Genomic DNA, 22935 nt, shown 5'->3' with positions numbered 1-22935 from the left:
ACAGGACGCTGATCTGGCATCCATATCAGACAGACACAGCCTTAATGTTACAGGACGCTGATCTGGCATCCATATCAGACAGACACAGCCTTAATGTTACAGGAGGCTGATCTGGCATCCATATCAGACAGACACAGCCTTAATGTTACAGGAGGCTGATCTGGCATCCATATCAGACAGACACAGCCTTAATGTTACAGGACGCTGATCTGGCATCCATATCAGACAGACACAGCCTTAATGTTACAGGACGCTGATCTGGCATCCATATCAGACAGACACAGCCTTAATGTTACAGGACGCTGATCTGGCATCCATATCAGACAGACACAGCCTTAATGTTACAGGACACTGATCTGGCATCCATATCAGACAGACACAGCCTTAATGTTACAGGATGCTGATCTGGCATCCATATCAGACAGACACAGCCTTAATGTTACAGGACACTGATCTGGCATCCATATCAGACAGACACAGCCTTAATGTTACAGGAGGCTCATCTGGCATCCATATCAGACAGACACAGCCTTAATGTTACAGGACGCTGATCTGGCATCCATATCAGACAGACACAGCCTTAATGTTACAGGACACTGATCTGGCATCCATATCAGACAGACACAGCCTTAATGTTACAGGAGGCTGATCTGGCATCCATATCAGACAGACACAGCCTTAATGTTACAGGAGGCTCATCTGGCATCCATATCAGACAGACACAGCCTTAATGTTACAGGACGCTGATCTGGCATCCATATCAGACAGACACAGCCTTAATGTTACAGGAGGCTGATCTGGCATCCATATCAGACAGACACAGCCTTAATGTTACAGGAGGCTGATCTGGCATCCATATCAGACAGACACAGCCTTAATGTTACAGGAGGCTGATCTGGCATCCATATCAGACAGACACAGCCTTAATGTTACAGGAGGCTGATCTGGCATCCATATCAGACAGACACAGCCTTAATGTTACAGGAGGCTGATCTGGCATCCATATCAGACAGACGCAGCCTTAATGTTACAGGAGGCTGATCTGGCATCCATATCAGACAGACACAGCCTTAATGTTACAGGAGGCTGATCTGGCATCCATATCAGACAGACACAGCCTTAATGTTACAGGACACTGGTCTGGCATCCATATCAGACAGACACAGCCTTAATGTTACAGGAGGCTGATCTGGCATCCATATCAGACAGACACAGCCTTAATGTTACAGGAGGCTGATCTGGCATCCATCTCAGACAGACACAGCCTTAATGTTACAGGAGGCTGATCTGGCATCCATATCAGACAGACACAGCCTTAATGTTACAGGACGCTGATCTGGCATCCATATCAGACAGACACAGCCTTAATGTTACAGGACACTGGTCTGGCATCCATATCAGACAGACACAGCCTTAATGTTACAGGAGGCTGATCTGGCATCCATATCAGACAGACACAGCCTTAATGTTACAGGAGGCTGATCTGGCATCCATATCAGACAGACACAGCCTTAATGTTACAGGAGGCTGATCTGGCATCCATATCAGACAGACACAGCCTTAATGTTACAGGAGGCTGATCTGGCATCCATATCAGACAGACACAGCCTTAATGTTACAGGAGGCTGATCTGGCATCCATATCAGACAGACACAGCCTTAATGTTACAGGACACTGATCTGGCATCCATGTCAGACAGACACAGCCTTAATGTTACAGGAGGCTCATCTGGCATCCATATCAGACAGACACAGCCTTAATGTTACAGGACACTGATCTGGCATCCATATCAGACAGACACAGCCTTAATGTTACAGGAGGCTGATCTGGCATCCATATCAGACAGACACAGCCTTAATGTTACAGGAGGCTGATCTGGCATCCATATCAGACAGACACAGCCTTAATGTTACAGGGCGCTGATCTGGCATCCATATCAGACAGACACAGCCTTAATGTTACAGGAGGCTGATCTGGCATCCATATCAGACAGACACAGCCTTAATGTTACAGGAGGCTGATCTGGCATCCATATCAGACAGACACAGCCTTAATGTTACAGGAGGCTGATCTGGCATCCATATCAGACAGACACAGCCTTAATGTTACAGGAGGCTGATCTGGCATCCATATCAGACAGACACAGCCTTAATGTTACAGGAGGCTGATCTGGCATCCATATCAGACAGACACAGCCTTAATGTTACAGGACACTGGTCTGGCATCCATATCAGACAGACACAGCCTTAATGTTACAGGACGCTGATCTGGCATCCAATAAAACCACTAGTAACCTTAAATAGTAAACAATACATGACATCTTTTGAACACTGAAGCTCAAAGGATTGTGATAACACTACAAGAAGTCGATGAGTCAACCTTTTACAAGATCTCTGATTGGCAAGTGGCAAATTTGAAGTCGGATCCAATAGAGGCCGCCAGCCTTTCGCCATCTTGTGGGTACAAATGATCTGCGTGTTCATGCATCGGATACTACGCGCAGGGCGCAGCTTGCCACACAGCTGTTATCACGCATCAATGCGGTGCTTTGCTGTCCAGGCATGAAGATGGGACGACCATCACAGCGTGAACCCACAAGATGGCTGCAAATGACGTCACACTGACGACCTCTATAGCTTCTATTATTTAAGCAAACAAAAAGAAAGTATGTCTCACAGCTGTCCCATGCATTTTGTGTTGCTTGCGGTGCGAATTGTTTCAGAGAAATTAGCCAATTTAATTTTTTCCTATTTTTTTAAACACAAAACTACCCAACAATATCAGTATAAATGTGTTTTTAAAGCGTTTTGTCGGTAGTATTGTGTGATTAAGACTTTAAATCAGTGAAAATGTTTCATAAAGTGATAAGAATGTAAGTTTTGAATGTTGTGAGCATTTCAAGCTTATTTTGACTGAGTTGGAGTTGGAGAAAAAAGGGGGAAACACATTCCGCCTTGGATTTTAAAATGTTTGCCAGTTTTGAGACATACTATTTTTTGTTTGCCTTATTACAATATACAGGGTGCCCCAAAATGATTAGTCCCCATACCAAGTGACAGTTTCCATGGCATTTTATTTTACCATTAACATGATTAACACAACAGTATCTGTTCTAAAACTTGTACTACACAAGGAGCACCTTTGATATAGTTTCTAACCTTTAGATAGGTAAAACTGGATATTGAACTTCAACGTTGTATTCATACTGGAAAATGTATGGCATTTGCTGGTTCTAATCCTTTTAAGACACCCTGCATCATTTGACTAGTATATAACTGATTGAAACATATTTAAACAAAACATTTAACTACACATACTCAACAGAAATTGTTCCTATAAATGTTTTATTTTAAAAAATAAGTGCTTCTTATAGAAAATTTATATAAAGAATTCAAATATTGGGCTGTTCCAGTTGAAATCCATACACCCCCTATGGAATACATGACCTTAATCTCCCACACAGGGAGTGTGAATTTCAAATGCGGTTACCCGTATTAGATACTCCATTTGAAATCCACACCCGTCTTCCATAGGGGGTGTATGGATTCCAATAGTGGTCCTCATAATTCAGTTCCTCTGATGGTAGCAAAATCAAAGGTTTGTCACACTTGACCTATATCGAAATAACCATCAGTCCTTATGAACCAAGAAAGTAGTATTTGAATTCCATGAAATTTTTACATCAACATCAGGTTACTACTTACATACAATGAAATGTCACATAAAATGGCAGAAAATGTGACCAAGTCATGCACATCAACATGTTTCTCCTGCTTTTGCTTGAATTTGATGTTAGAATTTTTACAAATTGTCACATTTTCTATCTATTACCAACTTTCTTTGTAAGAAAGAAGATGGTATGTGACATGGTATGATCTATAGTGGGAATTTCAATTGAATGAACGCAGCTTTCAATAGCGTGACGAATTTTTGCGTACACTGCGCGATGTACGCCAGCGTGTGCGACTGTGCGTGAGTAACGCGGAAGTGAAACCAAGCCAACGCACTCATGATTGGATAGCATTGTATAAGTCGTGCGTTCGCGTTGTAGTTTGAAATACGCAATATACGATCGCGGTTGGATCGAGTGCAGCTGTTAAAAGCTGCGTTCATTCAATTGGAATTCTTACTATAATCAGGCTTAAGGTGGTATGAAAGGCAAAATCAAGTTACTCTGATTGAGATTAAAATAGACTTGTTGCAGAGAGATATGCAAAATAATCTTAATTCTAAAATTTGAGCCAAATCGGACAAACGGTTTTTGAGATATTGCTGTTGAAAGATTCTTTGTATTCTATTGTTTTTGCCAATATATTGATGAAGTTAATGAAGAAAATTGGCAAAATGTGCTCATTAATATTAATTTTGCCAATATTTTCCCAATATTTTATGAATAAACCTTCATACTACTTTTACCTTTAAAATTTTGACCTGAAACTTTGCCAATGTGTCTCTATGACCTAAACCTTTAACATGTGATTTTCATAAATCTAATTTGCATATTTGCATAATTAATTAGCCTTAAGTATAATGCTAATTAATTATGCAAATGTGCAAATTAGATGGAATGGAAAATCACATGGTAATATTTTAGGCCATAGAAACACATTGGCAAAGTTTCATGTCAAAATCATATAAAATAGAAGTAGTATGAAGGTTTATTCATAAGATATTGGTATAATATTGGCAAACATGAATATTCATGAGCACATTATGCCAATTTTCCTCATTAACTTCATCAATATATTGGCAAAAACAATAGAATACAAAGAAACTAAAAACATGCATATCTTGACAACCGTATGTCCGATTTCCTTCAAACAAAAACTATTTTGCTCAGTGTATTTAGCTTAACTTATTCAATCTATTCAAATGGTTCTAAATTCAGTTTCTGTTTTCCAGAAACATCGTTTCGAACCCCCTTAAGGTGGCAATAGTGAAATTGAGATAGAGTCAAATAATCAAATACCGTATTGTTTGTAATAAACGCCTGGGGGCGTTGCATTTTTCCAAAAGGGGGGGCGTTTATTGAAGGTGAATTGTCAGTGAAAAAAACTTTAAAATCAGGTTAAATTTCCCAATGGTGCTCCTGTAGAAAGGAGGGATTTACGACTACACTAATGGCGACGCCCATGGAAAATATCATTTTCGTGGTAAATACATTAAAATTACACCCATACGTGCATCAACAAGCAAGAATCTGGTGAAATTCTACCATAATTAGGCATTGGAATGGATGGAAGTGTGAGTTATAATAGGTTTTGTCCATGCAATTTACCGATCGTCCATGAAAAATTGGAGGGGGCGTTTATTAGAGGGGGAGCGTTTATTACAAACAATACGGTACATGAGATTTGACTGTCACTTTAATCAAACGACACATACAAATTTGACCGGAATGACCTTGCGAACAGTAATCAGGCTCAGCAGCCTACTGCGGTATAGGTGACCTCAAATGTGTTGTTGTCGCTTCTCATTTAAGAATTTGATTAACGGGTGGCGATTTAAGGGCTGGGGTATGAGCGTTTGGACAGTATTTATTGTGGGACATTAGAGCACATCAGACATATCGAATTGCATTCTGAATACGAAGAATGTCCTTCTGATATCAAATAATTTTGATTTTTGAAATTCGCAATGTAATACACATTTTATGGCAAATCATTAAAATTGATATTTTTGATATTTAACAGTACTCGAAGTAAAATTTATAAATCTGATGATTTATACTTAACGTATATGTAGGTGGGATGAAAAGCCGACGATCAATTGAAAATTTTGACCTTTTCAGTATTGAAGATATGGATTTTTTCCACAAAACACCAACAAAAATTAGGTCTTTTGGGAAAAAAATCCATATCTTCAATATGAAAGGTCAAAATTTTCAATTGATCGTCGGCTTTTCCTCCCAGCTACATAAACTTTAAGAATATATCATTAGATTTATAAAATTTACTTCGAGGACTGTTATATATCAAAAATGTGAAAAATATCAAATTTTAATAATTTGTTATAAAATTTGTATTATATCGTGAATTTCAAAAATGAAAATTATTTGATATCAGAAAGACATTCTTCGTATTCAGAATGCAATTGATATGTCTGATGTGCCTCATGTCCCACAAAAATACTGTAATAAACGCTTAAAAGCGCTCATTCCAGATCCCTTAACCCACTGATATTAAACATAGTCCATTTGGCTTTCTCAAGACATCAGTACTTTGATGCAGTTACTTCACGGGTGTACAGATGCACCGCCTTTGATTGAGAGAGTAAACACACCAGTTCTTCAAGTCAACGTGTGTGATATAATACTATGCCCACTGGAGCTGACAGCACTGTCTCAAGGAAACTAAATGGACTATAGAAATGAAAGGACTTAAGGGTGTACTACACCCCTGGCCAATTTTGTGCCTATTTTTGCATTTTTCTTAAAAATTATAGCGCATGGTGACAAGTAAGATATGTATATTATAGGAGCAAGGACTACAACTACTGCACTGAAAATTCAGCAATTCAAGGCAAGGAGTTATTGATTTATTGATCAAATATTGGTTTTCCCTCATTTTTGACTGTAACTCCACAAATGTTGTCTGTGTTGAATAAAATTTCCACTGCAGTAGTTGTAGTCCTTGCCCCTATAATATACATATCTTACTTGTCACCAATATGCTTTAATTTTTGAGAAAAATGCAAAAATAGGCACAAAATTGGGCAGGGGTGTAGTACCCCCTTAACAATAGCATACTTGGTTACTATTAGCATCACCAAGTTAAAAGTTGATGATGTTAATTATAACTCAACTGCCTCCTTTGACCCGATCTGATCAGATCGTATCACAAATAATACTGCAACTTCTCTGTGAAAACAAAAAGCTTGTGAGTTTTATTTACTTCACTTACACTTTGGCATCTTATTCTGGTTGCGCACCACACCAAAAGGATGCAAAGTGATAGCAGAGTAAATGAAAGGCACATCTTTTTACCGTGAAATCTTACCTCATGGCCTTCAAACCGTATCCTCTTATTCATAGTGTACGGCTGAGTGGCTTCAAACTTGACGATGTAATCACCATTGGATTGGGCCACAAACTCTGTCATGCCTGGATGAAGCTTCAGGGTGGGGCAGGTGTATAACTCCTGAAAAAAAGGGTGACGTCAGGAAAAGATTGCTTCTGATAACCATTGGGCAGTACCAAAGGGACAACATAGTGGTTGTCATAATAACTATAATCAATGGATACCAAGACTGGACTTTTACACACACCTGCAGACCAAGCCTGACTGGAAAGTACTTCAAAATGTCAAGGTCCAGCCCTGATAGACATGCATGTTTAAGTTTTATTTCCCTTAACGTGGACACTTCGAAGTTTTTACTAGTCACATGTCAACCTGACTCTACACAGACAACTGCAATCAATGCTACAATGTGTTCTTATGCTGTTCTATTACTGGAACCCCCATCCCAGACATCCAGATAGAGTTCCTGTGCATCCGATGTTACAAACAGATTTCTCATTATGTGTGTCCTTATTTCCTGGTGTTTATACTAAAGCACGCCCCACACATACACACCCCTTCTCACAGACAGGAAAACAAGGACCTCAATGAGGCCATGAGTTTATCCTATCTAACCAGGTACACACACACCCCTTTCTAATCGCCATACCGAGGACCTAACCTGTAACACACAAGTTCCATAATATCCAACTGCGACCCTACTTATACCCCTCACCCCGTAGACACATTTTCCTGTGTGTGTGTCTTCATTTGGACGGATATACAAATGCACACCCACACACCTCCACCCCCCAAAAAAACACTTCATACCTGATAGATCTGATTGGAGACCACAGCTGATGATGCAAAGTCCCAGGCAATGATGGTCTTGCTAGCACTGTCCCTACTAACCACATCACATGATGACAGGAATTCAACACCACCAGGTAAGAACTGTAAATCAAGCACCTGACCCAGTAAATTGCCTTCATACTTCCTAACAACCTGAAACAGTGAGAAATACATATCATAATATTTAGTTTTCAGAATAATTATAACGATTTATTTGGAATTTATACCCCAAAGTCCCTTCTCCTGCTAAGTGCTTCCCATTGCTGACATATAATGTATTGACAGAGAACTAAGGACTAATTTTTCATCACATATGACACGATCTACTCCATGGGGGCCAAAGGAGGCATTTTTAAAAATTGAGTCACTATAATTATTACCTTATACAAACATTAGGCTATCATATACTGAAAACCAAAGGACTAGTATACTTGATTCTAACGTTCTGTGATATCTCTTTTCTTATGTATTATGTATTGTTTTTTACTCCATATTTTTTGCCTTTATCTCGATATCAAATTTGCCACCTTTGGGTACCATGGACCAGATTGTGTCACATATACCATGCCCAATCAAGCGAAATGTTGATAAAGGTTGTCTCTGCAATGTGCTGATTATCCATTCAAATCCCTATGTTCTTTATAGTTTAAATACCAAATATGGGTCTCTGTGTTTTTCGCTCCCTCGGAAAAATACCTCAGCCGAAAACAAAACCCTCCAATTTCACACAATGACCTCAAAATAGATGGTGCGCAGTTCCTGTTGTCTAATTATTGCCCAAAACCCTTGATATGTTGACACCTGTTAAGAATGCCCTATTCCAATAGCTGCTCTGTGGACATTTACCAATTCTTGCATTCTATATTGTACACATACAACACCTAGTAGCTATCACAGATGGCACATTATTGCCCTAAACCCATGATAAGTTGACACCTGTTAAGAGTGCCCTATTCCAATAGCTGCCCTGTAAACATTTAACAATTTCTGCATGTATATTGTACACATACAACACCTAGCAGCTATTGCTTCTTGCCCTTAAACCCTTGGATATGTTGACCTGTTACTCACCGTATGTGTCCTTGTATCCCAGCATGCCACACCAGAGTTATAGGTACCAGTAATAAAAACCTGCGGCATCTCTGGGTGAAACTTAACACATGTCACAAACGTTGGATGATCATAGATGCGCACCTCTTTGCCTGAAACAAAGAAAGGAAAAAAAACAACCAAATCATCATGTTTCAAAAATGCATGGACATTGTTTTTAATATTGGCAATGCCTTTCAAAAAGAATAATGGCTTGCATAGATATAGCCTTACATGTTCTGCATATGATACTATCTGAGAGAATAATTCAAGTTGGCAAAAGCTGGTCAGTGATAAATGTGTCCTGTTCCTAAAAGGGCTGATTTAAGAGAAATGTTGATTCTCTCTGTCCTGATTTCACCTGAAAGTATTTTTCGTTTTTCTTCTGCCATCCCCTGGTGACTGACTTAATGTTACATCATTTTGATGACTTCACCAGGGCATAACTACTCCCTATTCCAGAAAAATGCAGCAATAATATTTCTTGCATTAAAGAAATATTACCATAGATAAATCCTAGTCCTTTAGTTAGTTCTAGTTCAAACTGGCAATGAAAGTCAAATTTTAATATTTGGTCAATTTCGGAAATAAAGGCTAAAGGGCATTTTTCATTATGCTGTGACAATCAAGCCCAAGACTTGTTTCAAAGACTAATTTCAAGTTATACATGTACATTCTAATTTTTGGAAAACACGTTTTTTAATCTTTTTCATAACCAGTAATTCAAAATTCAAATGTTCTGTTCTATCCTCATTTCAGAAATACTCTGTTCACTTTATTAACATGCATATACTTTTGTTTCACCTCGAATTTGTTAGTGATATAGGTGCATATTTTGGTTGCAGTACCAAATCACATGAGCCACCTTAATCCCGCATACAAGAACGGGTTGTCATCACATTTGCAGCGCAACACTAAACTTGATATAAAACAAAGTATATAATAAACTTACATGTAGGTATATCCACTATTCTTGCCGTTTTATCAAATCCACAGCTGACCACCTGTCGTCCGTCAAAACCCCACACCGCATCCTTAATAGCGCCCTCATGAAAATTCACCAACTTCGACACTGGTTTCTCCTTGAACACATCCCAGATTTTCAGCGTGTTGTCCATGGAAACCGACATCAAAAGGTGGCTAAACATTGGAGTGCACCAACGTAGGTGAGTCACGGGTCCGGAATGTTTCGGCAGCTCGTGTTTTCTGTCCCTTGGGAAGCGGTACGCTGTCGGAGCTGGCTTGTTACAATTCATTTTGATAGCTATTGGTTGGGTGTACATGGGGTCTAATTTGCAAATTTCAAAGATATCTTCATCTTCTACATTGTGCAGCGGTGGTACAACAGTATCCGCAGGTATCTCTTGTTCCCTTCCATCTGCAGGACTTATGCCTAACAACCCATCACTTTTGCTCACAGTCTCCGCATCTCCAGGTCTTTTGCCTAATAATCCATCACTTTTGCTCATTGTCTCCGCATCATTTGGCAATGGTTTTGATCCTTCCGATGTTTGACGATAACGCTTAGGAATGTACGGTTGCAGTCCACCTGCTGGGGGTGCTTGTACTTTGTACGCTCGTTTTTCGTCATATTTGGGCATTGGTAAGTCAAGCAGTGGAGTCGGCTTGGATTTCGCTTTCACATTTTGATGAGATTGTTTTGGAATATATGGCTTCAGATCCTCTTTTTGTGTGTCAAGCAGTGATGTCCTTTGCCCACCTCTGCTAGTTACGGGTTTCTCTTCTTCGAGGAAAGGTATCGATTCCTCCTGTACTATTCCACGTGCTTCCTTTGGATAAAACAACTGCAACATTTTCTCTTTTTTACGTTCAATTGCATAATTGATTTTATAGGGATTACCGAGTCTCGCTCCCGACTCTTCCTTTTTGTCCTCAACACTGTCCTGAATATGCTGTGGAATGCTTTTATCATCAAACTGTAGTGCAAAAAGTGAGGGTGGCTGACTTTGACCTTTGGCACTACTCGCGGCAACACCTCGCTGCTTGACATCTTGACGCTTGACATCTTGACGCTTGACATCTTGACGCTTGACATCTTGACGCTTAACAATTCCCTGCCTGAGACGGTCCTCTCGCTGCTTGAGACGTTCACGCTTCAAAGCCTCTTGACGTCTGACCTCCTTGAAGATATTCTTCGGCATCTGTTTTTCCATCCATGCCTTTTGGCGCATCGTTGAGATGCTTAGATTTACTCGCAGCAGCCATGGTAGTACTTGATAGCGCGAAGCCCGATGCCGTGTCGCTTTCCGTTGGGATCCGGGAGTACGCGGTAGGGTACGATATCGTTAAGTTCGAAGACGTAGCGGTGGCTTTGCAAGTCAAAGCAGGTGGCACGCTCACTGGAGGGGCAATCAAAGGGACCGGAGCTACAGATGCCACTGCAAGAATGGAAGGAGGAGGAGGGACTGGAGGTGGCACTGAAAGTGGTAATGGTGGTGGTACTGGTTGTGGCGCTGATGGAGCAGAAATAGGGGTAGGGATAGAGGATTGCATGGCATAGATACTGTAACTTGAAGATGCAGGGTTGATAAGTGCTACATTTTGTTGTCCTAGCAAAACAGGTCTTTGAGTCTGACCCATCAGTGGCAATACTGGAGTTTGTGAACTGCTTGTTGCCGAGTGATATGATGCGAATAATGGAGTTACATGAGTTGCAGAAGGAGCTGGCACAGGGGCAGGGGCTTGTACAGGAGCTGGCACAGGTGCAGGGACGTGTACAGGGGCTGCTACGGGCATACGGACAAGAGTAGCCATAAGAGGAGGAGGGACCTGAGCAGGAGTAGTGACTGTGGGAGCTGCTAGAGGAGTAGATGTGGCCACTGATGTAACGATACCCACAGACATGCCAAGTTCAGCACTGTTTGCATTCCATGGTGCATTTGTTATACTTTTAATGACAGAGCTTGCCAGTTGTTGTCCCACCATACCACCAATCCTTGAGCTCTGTGCCTTCTTTGCTGCAGTTGCAACCTTTTCTAGTATGCTGGCTACAGACTGGTTTCGTTGTGGTGCGCTACTTGTTGCTGGTGTGGATTGGTGGTAATCTTGCTTTTGTTGATGCTGCAGTTGTTGTGGTTGTGGTGTTGCTAATAATGGCTGTTGCTGCTGTTGTTGTGGTGTTGCTAATAATGCTTGTTGCCGTTGCTGTTGTTGTGGTGCTGCTAATAGCGGTTGTTGCCGCTGCTGTTGTTGTGGTGCTGCTAATAACGGTTGTTGCCGCTGCTGTTGCTGGGGTGCTGCTAATAACGGTTGCGGCTGTGGTTTTGGTTGTTGTTTAGTCATTGATAAGTTTGACCACCTGTGAGGAAAAATATTTACAAATTTTACGATCATTTGTTTTTCTTTATTTATATCTCTTAATATGTTAATACATACTTTTTTTGAACTGCAATAGGCGAGAGATCATTCAGTGTTTTTAGACTCAAGATCATCCATAGGTCTTCTACCACAGTTGGTACTTTTAAACATAGCCTGAAACCCAATCTTTTAACCATTGTTGATGTTGCTGCTTTTGCATATTTTTTTGTTCTTGTTTTCTTGGTAGTGGTAGCTTTTTTAAAGATCACTTTTAAAATTACGCTATATAAAAGCCCTTGTATGTATGTATATGTATATGTAAGTATGTAATCAAGGCTCCCGCTATAACTAGCCTTCAAAAACTCTGCGTCCGATCGGACGCACAACTGTAAAACCTGGTCGGGAAATGTGCGTCCCACAAACATTTTTGTGTGTCCGTACATGTATGTTAATGTGTTGGGCAACAGGGAATACAATTTTACAAAGCCCACGATTGCCGATATTGCATCGCATTACATCGCAGTTTGATGCAAAAATTTGACTTTTTCCTTTCAGATTCCTGATGAGATTTTAAAGATTTATGTAAATATTATTGTCAATAACAAATTACGTGAATGCAAACTTGCTGACAATGTACGATAGTTTAGAAAGTTGTATTTTTGCTCTTGTGTTTGAGCAAAAGCTTATCACGTCTCGCTGCCGTAAGAATTTTCATTCATTGACTGGTGACCCGGAAGTGTTGCAAAATGGGAGTGGTTAAATGTGAAAGGTCAATAACTCGTTTACTGATTGGTCCATTGGTTATGAATATTAATTAAGCTCTATTAGGATAATTAGGAGTGATAAGTCAACGTAATTTTCGCGATTTTTATGATGATGAAGTTGGTAGTTTATAATCACTCATTTTTGGGCTGAATCAACTTGCGTCCGAATGGATGCAACGGGTTGATGAAATTTGTTGAACATTGTCGTCCAGCAATACGAAAATGCGTCCCCAAGAATTCGCGTCCAGCAGGAGCCTTGTATAATGTAATCAACATTGATTCTAATGCTTTGAAGTGAAATCCTACCCTTGCATAATAGTGCATATGACCAATGAGTGGTCTTTCCCTGTGCTAAGACTTGGCATTTATCACCTCAATCCTGGGTTAAATACACTTCACAATAACTTTTTCACACCCAACACCAACTTACTTGTCCTTTTCTGCTTCTTCCAACTTGTACATATACGCTGTATTGTCTGGTCTGGAAGCAAGCAGGCTCTCATCTCTTCTCCCGACATCTTTCAGCTCTGAATGTGCAGGAGCGTATTCAAGGGCACGCTTTTTATGGGGTGGTCCATCAAGTCCAACATCCATCCTTCTATCTGAAGTAAATCTCTCATTAGGGGCGTCCCATCTTACTTCCGAGGATGGATATCTCTTCTGATGGTATTCTCTTTCATCTCTCACGTCTATTAAATCACTCTCACTTGCAAGTTTCAGGTTCTTAGGCCTCATATCAGGTAGGTCCAACAGACTCGGGGGCTTCTTGGTGTCTTTACGGAGAGGAGTCCGCAGGAGGCCATCCCCTGTTGTGCCCATCAGCGGCTTAGGCTCGGGACGCGAGAAATCTTTTTGTTCAAAATGTTTATGGCTTTGTGCTGGATCGTCCAACAAGTACCCTTTTGAATTTGGCCCAATTTGTTCATCATCTCTAAAACCTCCAACTCTTGATTCTGTATCCCTGTACTGTATCTCTTCGGTGCCTCTATCTGCGCTGTATTGAGACTCGGGAGGATAACGTCTGTCCAATTTGTACCTGTTCTGTCCCCCAAACCTGTTAGATGAGAATGATAAATTTCACATAAAAAACTTGTCTTAAGAGAATATCAATTATTTTAGAGCTAAGATACAGGTCTAGAACATTAAAAGAGTTGACTTTTCTCTTCAAATACTGTAAACATGGTGAGTGGTGACCCTTTAGTATACCATATAGGCCTATGGCCTTAATAATAGAATCTGAATCTAGACACACAACTAGGAACCATGAATTTGGCAAAAGTTTTTAATGTTTACTCATACACAAAAAATTATTTTCAAAAAAAATAATTGTGTTTGAATCAAAATGGCAGGGCTCATAAGATGCAGATTGATATCAATATTTTAATAATAAGGTGGCCCACCTGTGGCCCCCAATGATGCCCACAAAGTCTTTTCTTACAAAATAAGAGACTTTTGTGAATATATAAAACTAAAAGTTAGTAATAATACTGCATGCGGCCTGTTAAGGGGGTACTACATGTACACCCCTGGCCAATTTTGTGCCTATTTTTGCATTTTTCTCAAAATCTATAGCGCATTGATCACAAGTAAGATATGTATATTATAGGGGCAAGGACTACAACTACTGCACTGAAAATTCAGCAACTCAAGGCAAGTAGTTATTGATTTATTGATCAAATATTGGTTTTCCTCATTTTTGATTGTAACTCCACAACTGTTGTCTGTGTTAAAATAAAATATCCAGTGCAGTAGTTGTAGTCCTTGCCCCATATAATATACATATCTTACTTGTCACCAATGCGCTATAATTTTTGAGAAAAATGCAAAAATAGGCACAAATTTGGGCAGGGGTGTAGTACTCCCTTAAACTATCTGAAATTTGTAAATCAAAAAAGTTCTTGATCTAATTCATTGAAGATTGCATATTACTGATAATGAACGTGAACATCGATTGAGTTTTCACTTCAACACTGCACAATTTTGCTCTTGCCTACAAGGTTTTTGATAGATCGACTAGCATGTTCAGCAAATGTTGGAGTTGTGATAACTTCTCGTCGACAAACCTGATAGGTTCAGCAGATGCTGGTGATAAATTATTGTCTACCGGATAGTCCGAAACGTCCGACTCCGATCCCATTGACATGAGGTCATGCACAGCACCAACATCTCCTGAACCTGCTATTCGATCTAGCAAACAATAGAGGCCATGGTGGACTAACCAACTCAGACTCTTAATCGGAATGCTGCAGGTTCGAACCCCAGCATTGGTGCTATCATGTCCAGACTCTCCACCCAGGTGTATAAATGGGTACAGGCATAATATAGTGTTGGGAAGGTAACACTAACTATTATGCGGCAATAGTAGCAAAACCCCCAGAAATGTGAACGCAATACGGCCTAATATAACGGGTTATAGGCCTTACAATAACTGATATTTATTGACCCAGAAAATACCCCAGAAATAGTCCTGTTCTATTGAAATAATATGCACCTGTTCCGTATTGAAATATGGGTTGAAAATATTGGTCGATATATATGCACCTGTTCCGATAGATGCACCTGTTAGTCAAGCTGCAATGCTTTCCGATGCACGCACTGTTCCCGTTGGTACTCCGCAAGAATGCCTGTTGGTACTCAGCGATAGCGATCTACGCGCACAAGATATCGCTCCGTGTGCGGACAGACGGACACCCTGTAATTAGTATTATGATAGGGGCTTCAGTGAACTTTTGGTCTGTTCCCTTACCTGTCAGGGGGAGGAGGTCTACGTCGTGGTGCACCATTATCATAATATGCTTCCTCCCTTCCATAGTCGGCTTCTTGCCGTGGTTCCTCGTATCTTTCATGGTCATGGCCCAGTAGAGGAGGAGGATATCTATCGTACTCTGCTGGAGATCGAGGTTGTTCATATCTTGAATCTCGATAATCATCTGGTGGTCCCGGTTCCCTTGGAGGGGCAGGATATCTGATGAAATTAAAAAGAATTAGATCCAATTTTAAAAAGACAATAAATTGAAGGATTGCTCTAATTATGCATAGGAATTAATTATTTTTGAAACAGAAACAAATTTAGTTAGAACTTAAATGCCCCATACAAATGACCATATGGGACATGCCGCAAACATGGGTGGAATTTTCGGCCTTTTGGTATATCCATGACCCCCTTTTTTACGTCAGTTTTGGTCCCTGTCCTTTTTCAAATTTAAATTTGCCCAAAAGTTGGGGGGAAAGTTGTAAAAACTAAGACAATTTGGGTTAAATTTGGTCAAAAATTGTTTGAAAAATTGGTATATTGATGGGCACACCCTACCTAACCAAACTTGAGTATTCCCCCCACCGACTGCAAAATAAAATTATGTCGGATGATAATTTGAGTTTCCTGTAAAATGTACATATGTACCGGTAATTGAAGATGTATTACCAAAATGAGAACTCTTAATGCCCACAATACCAACGAAAATGTGTATTTTGTACTAATTTTGGCCTGCTTAGTCTATGTACCTATCGTACTCCTCCTCCTCCCTGTAATATTCCTTCTCGCGTTGCTCCTCATCATACGGTGGGTAATCTCTTCTGGGAGGTGGCCTGTAATCATCAGGGTATGGATCTCTGTAGTCTCTTTGGTAAGGATCATCTATAGGATCTAGTAATCTTCTAGGAGCAGGTGGATTGGGATCATCATCTTCATACATCACGATGGGTCGCCTCGATTCTTGATACGCACACATCTTAAATTTCAAAAAATAACAGAATCACACAAAGGTAAAAGTAAAACATCATGAGTGTAACTGGTAATTTTTGGCTATCGAACTTTACCTACTTCTAATGCTTACATTTGCTGTTCCCCCCTTGCATATTGTCTAGTCTGTATTTTACTTGTTTCCCCACATCAAGTTGGTGTACCTTGCTCGTTTAATTACTGTAAAACAATTTAATTTCGCGAGCAATTAAATTTCGCGAGCACCTTCGATTCGCGAAATTAAATTGCCACGAAATTACATCTGTAAAAATACATTTGTAACTGGTGCCAAATTTGACTAAGGTAAGATGAAAATTCTACCCCAAAACAAGAGAAATTGCCGTGCAAATTGAGGTGATGAATTCGGAACCTTTGTCATGGAATACAGTGTATTTTAAGCTTCTATTTTCTTATAATGTGGCTTATTGGCAATTCGCGAAATTAAGATGCCGCGAAATTAAAGTGTTTTATATGCTCTAATCGGCCTGCAATGCCAAATACCAGAAAGTACATTGTACATTCACCTGGCTTTGACTACAGGGCCTCAAATTTGACACAAATACATGAATCGATTCGCGCGAAGATACCTGCCGGCTTGAGTACCCTAAAATTTTTTTTTAATTAATGTATTATAATACCGGCATGGAAATTTTACTTCATACGTAATGATTTGATACTTCTTGTCACACATATAGCCTATATGCCTAGAAAATGACTTTGAATCCAGTTCTGAATATTCATAAATATTGCTTTCATTTATGTTTGCAAACTTGGCTGGCCCCACATTGCCATACATGCCAGCATTACCATACATATAAAGAATCAACCCAAGTCGCTAGTTTGCGGAAATGGTCTTTTACATCCTCAAATGTGCTCAAAATTTGAACATGCACCAAATATGTTTTGTTTAAGTCTCATCTTCACGTGAGGAATGGTAGGAAGTAGTATTTATATTAAAGAAAAGGTGGTATGTTATGTGTACCCTGGAAAGGTTTAAGGTAGACATCTCAGACCTTCGTACGGAGAAGGACAGTGGAAATTGTAGTGACGGAGGTGTGAGTACCTCGGACTATTGAAATGGGTGCCCTTCCGAATCCTTATTTTACATGTTTTATGCCCTGATGATTGGTCTTGTCTTGTCTTATCTTGTCTGCTACTGCACAAAACGCCTGGTGTGGCTATCAGCATACAGATCATGCATTGATTCGCTTGATAACTTAAATTTTCTTCTCACTTTCAATTTCCGTACCGCCAATCAAGTTCTTGAAAGAGGCCACATCAGGAGCTGTGTTGGTGCATGGGTGGTAGATGGCAGCGAGTTCCATTTTGGTATTGTCCGTGGAGAAAGTGAGAATTTATAGCAATCTTTGTTGGGACATATGACATTACAGTAAGTTCATGAGTTTGACGAGTAGTGCGTCTGGCTGTAGTGTTCTTGGTCAGGTGATGATTGATGTTAGATGGTGTAAACTTGTGAGTTTCTTTGTATATAGTTATGAGCTTATGAGGCGAGCCTTTTCCCTTTTTCATCGGCGCATTATAATAAGGGGAAGAAAGAAAGCTCACTACTTCTACGCGATCGCGGATCACCAGCGCATGCCTCGACCACGGAAGAAAAAATTAACTTTAATTCATTATGATAAATATAAATCCCACGCTAGTATAAAACATCATGACACATTAGTCCGAATATTCAGACCCAGAACAAAATACTAATTTCTGCAGATCGTGTTCTGTGTCTGAACTGTTTCCATTCGAAATCTTGATGCCAAATTGAACAAAAGAAGCACATGCAGCCCTCGAATCAAGGATCTGAAGGGGCACGGCAACTTTTTCAGGGCAAGTTAAAAATTGCCTTGGATTTTCACTGAAAAGGCAAGGCAGCACGGCAGTTTGCAATATTTCAAGAGGGCATCATGGCAACTGTTGAAAATTTGAGAAGGGCACCAAGGCAATTTTTCAAAAGTGAAGAAAACACACACAAACATAGATAGATGATTTTATAATGAAGAGGCAGGGCTGGGGCACCGGACGGCAACTTCATTAGAGGGCACTGCAAGTGACTGCCTTGGGTAAAGGACATATTTTGAGGGCATTACGGCAGTGGGGATGGGCACCCACGGTAAAATGCCTTGGGTGCCGTGGGTTAATTTGAGGGCTGAGCACATGGTCCTACTTCACAGCTTTTTAATCCCCTATTCATGTTGCGTGAATCAATTTATTAATGTGGATCATCCTTTTGATACTTGAGTATTTGGACTTGTAAGCGGAACAGTTTTGACAGGCCCTTTGTCTAGTCCTAGACCTTAAGCATCATATTTCGAGGAGCGGAAAGACACCAAATTGGTGTTTTATGACCTTTGACATTCTTTTGTGGCGAGTGACATGGTCTTTCAATTCACGCCGAGTGTCCTTAACAGGCGTGACTATGCTTCAGTGGTCATGAAAGAATTCAAAAGATAACCTTTGCTGCCCCAATAATCCCGAGCTATTATCTGAAACTGCACCTCGGAAGATGTATCATTGTAAGTAGCCCAAAACATCATGGCCCTGTTCCTTCCTCAGTAGGGCCATGAATGCCATACGTGGGTAAAAACGGGGCACTGTGAAGTCACGTCGCGGTGATGACGTCACACTGACGGCATCTATTTATAGGAAGAATTCAAAACACGGCGACGATATCAGTCACAAGCCCCCGGGGGGGTCACTCCCATTGTGGCCGGTACACCATCCGCGATAATCAACTTTTGAAAAGCACCCTAAACAAGTATTTAACTCTTGGCTAAAACGACACCCTAAACAGGGATTTCATTCGTAACATCAAATTTCATACCCTAAATTTCATTTCCGCGTATTTAGAAATTGCAATTTTGCTACCCTTTTTCCAATTTTTCATGTTTTTGACACCCTAAATGCGATATGCGCGTATCGTGCCTACCCACGAAAAACAACCCTTTTTACGCGTTTTCATTATCGCGGAAGGTGTACAGGTCACAATGGGAGTGACCCCCGGGCACAAGCCCGGTCTTTTACATCCTCAAATGTGCTCAAAATTTACGAACATGCACCAAATATGTTTTGTTTAAGTCTCATCTTCACGTGAGGAATGTTAGGAAGTGGTATTTATGAGAAAAAGTGGTATTTTGTGTGTACCCTGGACCAGATATGCTCGAGTCTCAGACCTTCGTACGGAGAAGGGCAGTGCCAGTGGAAATCGTAGTGACGGAGGTCTTGAGTCTTGAGTGATGAACTCCTGTTAAGCGAGGCTTTTCCTAGGAGAGCTGTGCTGTGCATACGTGCCAAATTCGGTGCTCAGAAAAACATCAACAAAAGTGCGAGTAAAAAGGGGCGAAGCCCCGAAGACTACAAGGATTGGTGGGTTGGTGTAGTAGCCATATCCCGGAGAAGTGGTAACGCCAGGGCCTGGAAATGGCTAACTGTCAAACATGATACGACTGGAGATGGCAATCTGTTCCAAACTGGTATTGTACGAACGAAGAAGGAGTAGCGGTAGGTGTTGACCCTCGGTTGTATGGCCTGGTAGCTATAGATGTTGGATGCTCTACCCTGACGAACAGATGGTAGTACCGTCGAGGGGAAAGGAATATTAACCAGCCCATGATGTATCTTGAAGAACATTGTATTCTGGTTGAGCAGGCGTCTGGTAGCTAGGGAGTCCCACTCAAGGCGTTGCAGCATCTGTGTAACACTAGCCTGTCTTTCATAGTTGTTGTAAACAAATCTAGCTGCTTGACGCTGCACTGCCTCCAATGCGTTCACCTGCTGTTTGACGACGGGCTCCACGCAGGTAGGCGTACTCAACTTTGGTCGTACCAATGCCTGGTATGCTCTACTTTTGACTTGAGATGGACAAGATGAAAGATTACGTCTAAGGACTCCTAAGGTGCTTCGTATGCGCTAGCAGTGACATTTTGAACATGGTCTTTCCAATCCAGTTGGTTGGTGATAGTGGCCAAGGTATTTATGCTTAGATGATTTCTGGATGCGTTGCCAGTCAACCTCATAGGTGTAATTGAATGGTTTTGTTTTACGGGTGATGGATAGAGCTTCACACTTCCCAGCATTAAAACACATCTGCCACTGGTCGGCCCATCTAAACACCTTGTTCAGATCTTCTTGAAGGAGATTATAATCATCGGCACATGTTATTTCTTTATACAGGATGCTGTCATCTGCGAAAAGCCGCAGGGTGCAACTGATGTCACTAACTATGTCATTTATGTATAACAAGAAGAGGGTGGGACCGAGGACCGAGCCCTGAGGTACTCCCGATGTCACTGGTGACCACTTAGAGTGCGTGCCATTAACAACGACGCATTGGTCTCGCCCTACAAGGAAGTCTTGAATCCAACTTAACATCTTCCCTCTAATGCCATAGTAGTTGAGCTTGGCAGCAAGGCGCAGATGTGGTACCTTGTCGAATGCCTTGCTAAAGTCTAATAGCAAGACATCCGTCTGCCCTCCACGGTTTAGCACTTCCGACCAGTCCTGTGTAGCCTGGATCAGTTGGGTCTCACATGACATCATCTGCGAAACCCATGTTGCTCATCGATTATGATGTTGTTTCTAGCCAGATGTTTTGCTGTATGCGATAAGACGATGTGCTCCATGATCTTGCAAGTTAGACATGTGAGACTAACCGGGCGGTAGTTTTCGGGTGAAGATTTTGAACCCTTTTTATATATGCCGGTAACCAGAGCCTTTTTCCAATCGTTAGGAAGTGTGCCAGTGTCAAAAGACTGTTGAAAAATAAAATGAAGAAATGGACCCAGTTAGGTTGCATAATCATGAAGGAATCTAGCGGGTATGTTGTCAGGGCCGCTCGCCTTACTGGTGTTAAGTTGGCCAAGTTGTTTTACCACTCCTGCCAGATCAATGTGGAGGTCAGGAATATCCTCAAAAGGAGAGATACCCTTGTCTGGTAGCTGATCAACATTCTCCTTGGTGAAAACAGAAGTAAATTGCTGATTTAAAGCTTCAGCAATGCCTTTGTCAGTGGAGTAGAACTTGTTGTTGACAACCTGCGGTGGAATTCCCAAGGATTCTCTCCTCAGCGAGCGGATGTAATTCCAAAACTTTTTTGGGTTTGATTCCAAGCTAGGACCAATGACTTCGGTCTTGTAATTTTCATGACTCTCTCGTATGAGTTCTGTAACTTTGTTCCTTTGTTTTTTGTAGGCGTTTATAAGTTTGACTTTTGTTGTAGGACTTGCTCTTTTAGCCCTCTGGTATAATTTGTCTCTTTTCCTCATTTGGCGAACAATGAATGGACTAATCCATGGGTGAGCTTGTTTGCCTTTTGACATTTTGTAGGGAATAAACTTCTCCATATGTGTGTGAACTAAAGACTTGAAACTCTGCCAGTTTTCCTCCACAGAACAACTTTCAGGTTGATTACTCAAAAAAGAATGCACTTCTGATGATAGTGACTCCTTCAGAGAATCTACATCTGATTTCTGGTATTGAAAAATTTGTCTGGGACTGGGTGGTTTACGTTTAACAGATGGTGAAATATTGATATCACATAATACAATATCATGATCTGAGATACCTGGATAAGTCTTCACATTTGATGTGAGTACCTCGGGCTACATTATAAGAACTCAGTCTTCAAATCAATGATAGTCATGATCATGTAACAACCAAATTATTGACTATCAATTGAAGATGTGAGTTCCGCAGTCTACCCTTTGTCTACCTCTCTGTTTGTAAACAAACGTGGAGGTCGCAATTGTCCTCCTCGGCGAATACGAAAGGCAGCGTAATAGTACGGCACTAAAATGACACATGTGACATTTATTTATTTATTTATTCATTCATAATTTCATGCATTTGTTATCATTTGCATCATTGCATGCACTGATGCATGTCAATTTTTACGTTTAGCTTAAAGCTTATGGGCTACTTTGTGACTTTACTTTGCTAAATAATAATTTAAAGCAATGGTACCTTTGACTTCAATGTATGTGCAGTGTATAAATAGGATCGCTTCACAACAACACCATGATTAAGATGGTTAAATCAAAGCTAAAAATAGCGTGCTCTTTTTCACTTTGTGGAGGCTGCCATTTTATTTTGCTGCAGTGCATTGTGGGTTACAATCTCCAAATATCTTTTACGAGACCTACAAATGTCGCAAACTCCCCACGCAAGT

General features: G+C 40.7%; 2 protein-coding genes across 2 annotated transcripts; both read right to left on the bottom strand.

Moving 5' to 3' along the window:
* Positions 1–10930: 10930 nt before the first annotated feature.
* On the bottom strand, positions 10931–22875 carry LOC140147555 (uncharacterized). Its single transcript, XM_072169338.1, has 5 exons — positions 22731–22875; positions 16523–16749; positions 15768–15986; positions 13452–14075; positions 10931–12258 (listed from the first exon to the last, which is right to left on the bottom strand). Exons 2-5 carry the CDS (start codon positions 16747–16749, stop codon positions 11049–11051), a joined length of 2280 nt encoding a protein of 759 aa, XP_072025439.1. The 5' UTR covers positions 22731–22875; the 3' UTR covers positions 10931–11048.
* Positions 20124–21305, bottom strand: LOC140160811 (uncharacterized). Its single transcript, XM_072184124.1, has 2 exons — positions 20813–21305; positions 20124–20620 (listed from the first exon to the last, which is right to left on the bottom strand). The coding sequence occupies exons 1-2, from the start codon at positions 21303–21305 to the stop codon at positions 20124–20126; spliced, it is 990 nt and encodes a 329-aa protein (XP_072040225.1).
* Positions 22876–22935: the final 60 nt, after the last annotated feature.

Source organism: Amphiura filiformis, chromosome 1, assembly GCF_039555335.1.
Source record: "Amphiura filiformis chromosome 1, Afil_fr2py, whole genome shotgun sequence".
NCBI classification, from domain to species: Eukaryota; Metazoa; Echinodermata; class Ophiuroidea; order Amphilepidida; family Amphiuridae; genus Amphiura; species Amphiura filiformis.
Note: the sequence above shows the minus strand (reverse complement) of the source record. Positions and strands in the feature narration are given on the sequence as shown.

What these genes read in the sequence shown, in the direction of transcription:
- LOC140147555 (XM_072169338.1), bottom strand. Translation starts at nt 16,749, where the DNA reads ATGTGTGCGTATCAAGAATCGAGGCGACCCATCGTGATGTATGAAGAT. An exon ending in GAGGAGGAGGAGTACGATAG is followed by an intron (nt 15,987 to 16,522) that starts GTACATAGACTA and finishes TAATTTCATCAG; the next exon opens with ATATCCTGCCCCTCCAAGGG. An exon ending in GAAGAAGCAGAAAAGGACAA is followed by an intron (nt 12,259 to 13,451) that starts GTAAGTTGGTGT and finishes TTTTCCTCACAG; the next exon opens with GTGGTCAAACTTATCAATGA.
- LOC140160811 (XM_072184124.1), bottom strand. Translation starts at nt 21,305, where the DNA reads ATGTCATGTGAGACCCAACTGATCCAGGCTACACAGGACTGGTCGGAA. An exon ending in TGAAGCTCTATCCATCACCC is followed by an intron (nt 20,621 to 20,812) that starts GTAAAACAAAAC and finishes GTCCATCTCAAG; the next exon opens with TCAAAAGTAGAGCATACCAG.